This window comes from Podarcis tiliguerta, assembly GCF_965153285.1.
Source record: "Podarcis tiliguerta genome assembly, chromosome: 3".
Classification (NCBI taxonomy): domain Eukaryota; kingdom Metazoa; phylum Chordata; class Lepidosauria; order Squamata; family Lacertidae; genus Podarcis; species Podarcis tiliguerta.
Genome location: NC_139536.1, coordinates 463,316 through 471,879, shown reverse-complemented (window position 1 = coordinate 471,879; position 8,564 = coordinate 463,316). Strand labels below are relative to the sequence as shown.

The following is an 8,564-nucleotide window of genomic DNA, read 5'->3' as shown; positions in this document are numbered from 1 at the left end:
AATGGAGAGGTTGGATCTTCTTGCAGTCCATGGGACTCTCAAGAGTCTCCATTCAAAAGCGTCAATTCTTCGGCGATCAGCCTTCTTGATGGTCCAGCTCTCACTTCCATACATCACTACTGGGAAAACCATAGCTTTTACTATACGGACCTTTGTTGGCAAGGTGATGTCTCTACTTTTTAATATCCTGTCTAGGTTTGCCATTGCTTTCCTCCCAAGAAGCAGGCGTCTCTTAATTTCGTGGCTGCTGTCACCATCTGCAGTGATCATGGAGCCCAAGAAAGTAAAATCTCTCTACATATATATATATATGTATATATATGATATATATATGATATATCGATATATATATATATTGATATCAATATGTATCATATATATTGTTGTGTCCCCCCCTTGGGCCTGATCCAGCTGCAGGCTCGTTCTTCTTCTGCCCTCCCTCGGGGAGGAGCATCCCGGGGCAGAGGCAGTCTATCTGGATCCCGAGTTCCACAGGGCCTCTTGACCCCCATGAGAACACGCGGCTGCCCTGGCCCGTCAGGATCCGGCCACACGCCTCTCCTCGTGCCAGCGCAGACCCCGCCCCTTTTCCTCCCCGCGGCGCGCTCGAGGGGCGGGGCTTCTTCCGCTCACGTGACCCCTCCCCGGGCGAGGTCACGTGCCGCATCATGGCTGCGCCCAGGCGCCTCTTCCCGCTGCGGCTGCTGCTCCTCCTGCCCTTGCTGGGCTTCTGCCTGGCGGCGGCGGCGGGAGACGGCGGCGAAGCGGGGCTGCCGGCGGTGTGCGGCGGAGGCTGCTGCCCGGGGCGCGTACGGAACGGCTCCGCGGTGGCCGCGCAGTGCGCCTCCCGGCCGGGCTCTCGGCTGCAGGGCCGCTGCTGCTGCTCGGGGAGCGAGGCCGCCGCCGCGGTGGTGGGGTGAGTCCGGCCCGGGAGGGAGGGAGCCGGGGGGCTGCAGCCAAAGGCATCTCGGCCGTGTTTGAAAAGGGGATCCTTCCCGGACATTATTCAGTTTTGAGCGGAGGGAGGGATGAAGACGCAGGCCTCTGTCGCCGAATCTGATGTCAGCCTGCCGGGAGGGGCGCGGCTTTCTGTGAATGTGAGGTTTTCATGTCCTGGATGCTTTAGTTGAGATTCCTACCTCTCAGGAATTTGGACTGGATGACCCTTGGGGTTCCCTCCAACTCTACTATTCCAGGATCTATGATTCTATGTATCTTGTGCTTTTATGCTGGGTTTTAGAATCATAGAATGGTAGAACTGGAAGGGACTCCCAAGCATAGCTGTCAACTTTTCCCTTTTCTTGCGAGGAATCCTATTTGGAAGAAGGGAATCTCCCTTAAAGAAAGGGAAATGTTGACAGCTGTGCTCCCAAGGATCATCTAGTCCAAACCCCTGCAATGCAGCAGGGTCAACATGCAGTCCACAATCCAATTTGAACCTACACCAGACTTCGCTTAGCTTTGCAAATAGTAGCTTTATCCTTGAGTGAAGGGCAGTATATACATTTACTAAATAAATGCCTGAAAAGCCGAATGCATAAATATTTATTTTATTTATATCCCACCTTTTCCTCCAAGGACCTCACGGCCTGGGTTCCCCCCCCCCCATTTTATTCTCACAGCAACCCTGTGACGTAGGGTTAGGCCAGGCTTCCTGAGACTCAGCCCTCCAGATGTTTTGAGACTACCATTCCCATCATCCCTAACCACTGGTCCTGCTAGCTAGGGATCGTGGGAGCTGTAGGCCAAAAACATCTGGAGAGCCAAGTTTGAGGAAGCCTGAGTTAGGCTGAGAGACAGGTCCAAGGTTCATCCAGTGATCTTCTCAGCTAAGTGGGAATTCAAACTCTGGTCTGCCAGGTCACACTCGCAGCACCACTGCCTGGCATGTGTGCTTCCAAGGGGTAGTCACCTGGGAAATGTTACCTGTCACTCTCACCTTAGATTCTGGCAGCAGGGTAGCTGCTCCAGTCACCCGATGTGAATGCATTGTCATTCACAGTGGCAAGCGTAGCAGATGTTGTGCCTCCCAGATGTGGCTGGACTACAACTCCCATCATCCCTTGACAATTGGCCCTCTTGTCTGGGGAGGAAAATGTTCATCCCACATCACCGCTTGAACTTGGATGCATTGCAGAAAATCTCTTGTGGGCCTTTGGGGAAGAGATGATGCTCTCAGGTGGCCCCCCAAAAGACTGATGCATCTATCCCCAACCTGATACACAGTGCTGGATACACAGTGCTAGGCAGTCAAAATTGGGGGGGGGGGGGCTTGCAATAATGTAGGCTTCTGAGTTAATGGGAGTTTCTCTTCCAAATTAAAAATTCTTTGAGGATGAATTCAATATTATTTTGATCCATTGTCATGGGGCCCATGGACCGGTGTCTACTCTGGCTATTTGGTAATCTGGCACTGCTGATATGCTCCAGATTTGTGGGACTAGCACCCCCATCAGCCCCTGCCAGCATAGCTGCATGGTGCTGGTGCCGATGAACATCTGGAGGGCACCTGCATTGCAGTTGGTTGGACTAGATGATCCTCAGGGTCCCTTCCAACTCTACCATTCTATGCTTGGAGGCCTGGAACAGATTGTGACCTGATGCTGCTAGTTGGCGGCTGTTCCAAAGGCCCAACGGAAGCGCGAGGCTCTGCGGCTGAGGTTTGGGGTGAGCCCCATATTATTGCTGCTGTGAGAAACTCATCCTTCACCCCCAACCTCCAAAACTGCTGGAGGGTGAGGGAAGGAAGGGCAGGGACTGGGGGCTCCTGCTAACTGATGCTCCTCTCTCTTGGTCCTCTAGGCTGGATCTGGGGAACTGCTCGCTGCAGCACCTGTGTTCCGGCTTCCAGGAGGCCAGCACGGCTTTGCTCATGTGAGTCCCTAAACACCGAAGAGGAGCCTGGCTGCTGGATCAGGCCAAAGGGGCCCACCCAGTCCTGCATTCTGTGTGCCTGTGGAACTCTCTGGCCTTCCAAGCCCTCTTTAGGCTCCTTTGTTCAGGCTGGATTGGTGGGACGGATTCAGCTCTTGGGTCCTAACCTGAAGTCGCCTGTCCTTTCCCCCCGGCCTTTTCAGAGGGAGCTGGAGGGACAGAGTTCTGGTCTCTGCTTGGCTTTGTATTTTCTTGCTCACACGTAACGCCATGCAGGGATTAGGCTGCCCTGGAATGGGGCTGAGTCACAGTCTTGGTGCCCCATCGTACAGGGAAGTATTAGGAAGGGAGCCTGAGGTTTGTATTCAAGCACCCTCTCCCGGGTTCTTCATCTGCGCTCCATTTCAGGCTAGAAATTATGCCTCCACATGATACACTTGCCCTGAGGTTTGGTAGCCCAGTCCCAGAGGGGGCAATGATGCCCGTGTGATGTGCCACACCAAAATGTGCCCTGTGGCAGAGCAGGTGCCTTGCATGCAGAAGGCCTCAGGTTCAACCTCAGGGGAGGGCAGATGCAAGAAAAGCTGGTAAAACTTTCATGCCCCAAACCCTGGAGCAGTGGCTCTCAAAGGGTGTGGTGCTATGCTATAATAATAATGATAAGAACAATAACAATTTATTAATTATACCCTGCCCATCTGGCTGGGCCTCCCCAGCCACTCTGGGTGGCCCCCAACAAAATATCAAAACACAGTAATGCATCAAACATTAAAAGTTTCCCTAAACAGGGCAGTCTTTCGATGTCGTCTAAAAGTCAGATAGTTCTTTATTTCCTTGACATCTGGTGGGAGGGCGTTCCACAGGGCGGGCGCCACTACCTAGAAGGCCCTCTGCCTGGTTCCTTGTAACCTCACTTCTCGCAGGGAGGGAATCGCCAGAAGGCCCTCAGCGCTGGACCTCAGTGTCCGGGCAGAACGATGGGGGTGGAGACGCTCCTTCAGGTCTACTGGGCTGAGACCGTTTAGGGCTTTAAAGGTCAGCACCAACACTTTGAATTGTGCTCGGAAGCGTACTGAATCAAGCACTGCTAGGAGCAGTTTCTTTTCATTTCCCAATGTATTTCTTACCAGTTTAAAAGTTGGTGCAGCCAAAGCAAATTTTTATTCTGTGGCCCAAGGGGAAAAGTATGAGAACCATTGCCCTGGAGAGCCCCTGTCAGTGGGCCTGACTCTGCAACAGGCCGTTTCCTGTGTTTCCATACCAGAGCGCAGGGCCTGACTGTGCTTCCTCCTTCTCAATGCAGCGACCTGACTGACAACCCTCTGGAGTCTCTCCCTGAAGACGCCTTCCGGGGCTTCACCCAGCTGCAGACCCTGTGAGTGGGGTGGAGAGCTGGGCTGGGGGCTTCTGCTTCTCCTGGACTCTGCCAGCTGAGCCCGAGGGTGATGGGTTCCCCTGGTGCCGCTGCCTCCTGGGAAACAGCAGCTTCGTGGTGGCTGGGAAGTTTTTTGTGGCTCCCGTGGCCCCTTGCTGCAAGGCGGGCCCCTGGGACATGGCTTCCAAGTCTTGCTGCTGGGACAGTTGGGGGGAGACCAGTCCTGGACTCGGTGAGATTCATAATTCCCCTTGATCCGCAGAGCTCTGCCCCTGACGCTGGACTGCCCTGGAGGCAACGAAGGCTGGGAGAACGTCACCGTCCAAGGGAGCAGCCGGATCTGCCACGGCCAGAGGAACCCCTGCAACGGCTCAGGGGGGCTCGGTATGGAGGGGGTGGGCAGGGGCTGGCCTGCTCGGGTGCTGGAGGAGCAGCCTCGTGCAGAATGTGGGGGGTCAGGGCAGCTGTGGGGCGCAGGAAGCATCAATTTGGGAAGCCACCAAAGTCCTTCCTATATCCGCCGCAGTGAAGGAGCTGCAGGATGATGGTTGTGTGTAGTGTTGCTTCCCAAAAGCAAGGAAGGATTGGACTCTGATTAATAAAATACACACAGAGGCTTGACCAGCAAGACTCTGGGAGGAAGTGCCAATAATAATTTCTCCACCCTCCGGCCCAGGTCGTTTTATTCAGAAAAGAACTTTTTATACAGTGTTCATAAGAACCAATCAGATTTCCTCTGAGCATTTCAAAAACCCCACGTGGGACAAAGTCAAATCAGAAGAAATCCTTTTAACTACAAAGAAACTATTTCCTACTTGAACATGCATACGTGGTTAAGCTAAATAAACAGGAGCCAAGTAGAAATGCATTTAATACCCCCAGAGCTCATAAACCCATAGGAAAGAAAGCTGCATTTACCATCTCCATGTGAACTCTCTTCCTGACCCTTAAGATCTATCTAAAGATTAACGAAAGCTACATCAAAGTTACCTCCTATCTTTATGGCTCAGGATGCCTGGTGAAGCCACCAGTCTGTGATTTAGAATGCTTTACATGCCTGTCAGGCGTAGAAAATAGACAGTAGAGAAGATGGGGCAGAGGTGGAGAGGCCTGTGGGATTTGATCAGAAATTATTGTCAATGAATCAAGCCCAGTCACAGCAATGCTTTCATCGCGGACACAATGGCATGCTCCATTTTTCCTAATTCCTCATAGCAATCCCACCTGAGTCCCACAGTGTAGGAATTGGAGCCGTGCTGAGCGCAAAGGTGCACCCAAGGGACACCCTCCTCCTCCAACTCCCCTTTTGCATCAGGAGAGCGTGAATGCCACACAACGTGCGTTTGAGTGCTGCCAGCACTGGGTCTCCTGGGCAGGGCTCTCCCTTCTTCATGGGTGACAATACATGACGGTGCATTCTTAGAGATACAGCCTGAGGTGCAGGAGCGGGGGGTGGGGGGGTCTGAACCATTCAGGGGTTCCAGAAGTGCCCTGTGGGCCGAGAGCAACCCACCCTGGGACCTGGGCATGGTGCCGTGTCTGTTTGGTGTTCAGCAGCGCTGAGAGAGCTCAGGGGAGGGCAGGAAAACAGTCCAGAGTCCAGGGCCATCCCAGAATCCCTCATACCACATGGCCCAGTTGCTCAGGGCGACCGCCTGTCTCCTTTGAGGCACAACCCTAGAAAGGACGGCAGCAGCTCTTTGGTGTTTCTGCCAAGGGCTAAAGGTAAAGGAGGTCCAGTTGCGGATGACTCTGGGGTTGCGGCGCTCATCTCGCTTTATTGGCCGAGGGAGCGGGCATACAGCTTCTGGGTCATGTGGCCAGCATGACTGAGCCGCTTCTGGTGAACCAGAGCAGCGCACAGAAACGCCGTTTTCCTTCCCGCCGGAGCGGGACCTATTTATCTGCTTGCACCTTGACGTGCTTTTGAACTGCTAGGTTGGTAGGAGCAGGGACTGAGCAACGGGAGCTCACCCCGTCGCGGGGATTCGAACCGCTGACCTCCTGATTGGCAAGCCCTAGGCTCTGTGGTTAAACCCACAGCGCCACCCGCGTCTCTTTTGTGTTCCTGCCAAGGGCTGCAGGAGGGGAGGGCAGACGCATCTGGTCATGGGGCACCAGCCGCCAGAAGCTTCTCCTGCACCAGACCTGTGGCCTTGCGTGGGACGTTCTGCTCAGACCTTGCTGGAACAGAGGGGAGCCCTGCAAGGAGCTGGGGGGCTCCGGGGGGGGGGGTCTCATTGCCTCCACCACTGAGACATCATGGCCTGGCCCTGGTAGCCCGAAAGGAGGCTGGTCGAATCCTGCGTGTGGTCGGCCAGTGTAAGAACAGGGCGCTAGACTGGATTTGCCCCTAGCCTGACCCAGCGGGCTTCTCTTCTGTTCTTCTAGAACCTCCAGGTCCAGAGACAGTCTACCTGGATTCTGAGGTTCTTTGGGGTATTGGGCCACTGTAGGACGAGATGCTGGACTAATTGGGCCACTGGCCTGATCCTGCAGGCTCTTCTTAAACATTCTTCACCTGCAGGATGTGGGGGAAGTCTCCTTCTCTTGTCCTCTTCCTCCCCCAGGCCACCTGTGCCCAAAGGACTCCTCGTGTTCCCACGACGGGCCCGGCTCGCCCCAGTGCCTCTGCAATAGCCCCCACTACGGCTACAAGTGCCTGCGCCAGGTGAGCTGCCCAGAGGGTGGGGGGCTTTGTGTTTGAGAGGAGGGGTGCAAAGAGGGGGCCGGGGGGGGTTGTGCTACTCAACTGGAGCAGAGCGGCTTTTTTCGTGCCCCAGGAAAGCCTGGGGGCTGGGAGACAGCAGAGGCCAGGAATGCAGGGCCTCTGCCCCCCCCCTGGCCCAACGGCGGGAGCCCTGCCCCAGCCCTGCAGCTGTGTGGGCGGCTCAGGGCCGCAAGTTCGAGCCCCACGATGGGCAAAAAGATTCCAGCATTGTAGGGAATTGCACCAGGGCCTTTTCAGCACTGGCCCCGACGTGGCGGAATGCTCTGTCACAAGAGACTAGGGCCCTGCGGGACTTGACCTCTTTCCGCAGGGCCTGCAAGACAGAGCTGTTCCACCTGGCCTTTGGTTTGGACTCAGTTTGACCCTTATGTTTCCCTCCCCTTATGGACTTGATTTATCGGCTACTTTAAAATGAGGCTGCATTTTAAATTGCATTTTAACCTGCATTTTAAATTGGGGTTCCCCACCCCTGTTGTGTTTTTACTGTAATTTTACTGGTGTTAGCTGCCCTGAGCCCGGCTCTGGTCAGGGAGGGCGGGGTATAAATATATTTATTATTATTATTATTATTATTATTATTATTATTATTATTATTAGACCCTCAGGGACCCTTCCAACTCATCCAATTTATGATTCTCTGCAAGACGGCAGACCCTCGAGCCAGCCAGGTCCAGCGGCAGCCAACAGTCAAAGACGCTGCCCCCTCCCGGCCTTCCCCAGACTGGCTTGGGTGTTGGGGGGCTTTGGGGGCTGCCCCAAGAGGATAAAAGTCTTCCTAACTGGCCTTTCTTTTCTAGGGCACCTTCCCCTACCTGCTGTTCTTTGGGACCTTGGGAGCAGTCACCCTCGCCCTCTCCCTCCTTCTGTGGGTCACCCAGAGGCGGAAGGCCAAGGTCTCCTAGAGGCCTCTCTTCTCGGTGGCTGGACAGAAGCCCTTCGGCTTGGGCCACAAGTTTGGAATAAAGTCTGGAACCAGAACACGGAGAGGAATGGTCCTTGTGGTGGAACCGAACCCCCCAGGGCTCAGGGGCTCTGCCTTGGGGCTGCTGGCCAGAGGGTCCCAGAGGAAGAGGCGCCCTGCGCTCCCCCCCCCCCCCCCCGCCAAGACCGCTCTGATATCTTGGGATTCTCACAAGGGGCAGAATCTCACAAGCCTCGCTGCAGTTCCTGCCCTCTGAACCCCCAAAAGGCCTCATGGATGGGGTCCCTGACGCAGCCAGAGTCAGAGCGGTGGGGGTTGCCCCCCTCGTTTTGCTCTCTCCCAGAAAACCCGCCCTGCGCCATTTCCCTAGAAAGGTTTGTCCGTTGCCCCCCAGGAAGAGTCAGGCTGGAGACAGGGCACCTGTGTGTTGACGTCCTCACCCACAATTGCCGAAATGAAGGAGCTTCACACTTTTGCTTCTGTGTGTTGACGGCGAGTTGGAAATGCAGAGGCCGCAGCCCCCGGTGAGCTGCTCACGGCCCCCTCAGGTTCATTCCAGGCATTTAAACAGGATTGCCCAAAGGTTGCATAAGTACTTTGTTTTTATTTTGAAATACTTTTTGTTTTTATCAATACAAATTTACAATCCAACAATTATATAA

At 54.6% G+C, this 8,564-nt stretch overlaps 1 protein-coding gene across 1 annotated transcript; it reads left to right on the top strand.

Annotated features, from left to right (window-relative positions):
* The first annotated feature begins 644 nt into the window (after positions 1–644).
* Positions 645–8,564, top strand: ATRAID (all-trans retinoic acid induced differentiation factor). Its single transcript, XM_083432796.1, has 6 exons — positions 645–916; positions 2,803–2,874; positions 4,178–4,249; positions 4,512–4,633; positions 6,820–6,920; positions 7,778–8,564. Exons 1-6 carry the CDS (start codon positions 669–671, stop codon positions 7,880–7,882), a joined length of 720 nt encoding a protein of 239 aa, XP_083288922.1. The 5' UTR covers positions 645–668; the 3' UTR covers positions 7,883–8,564.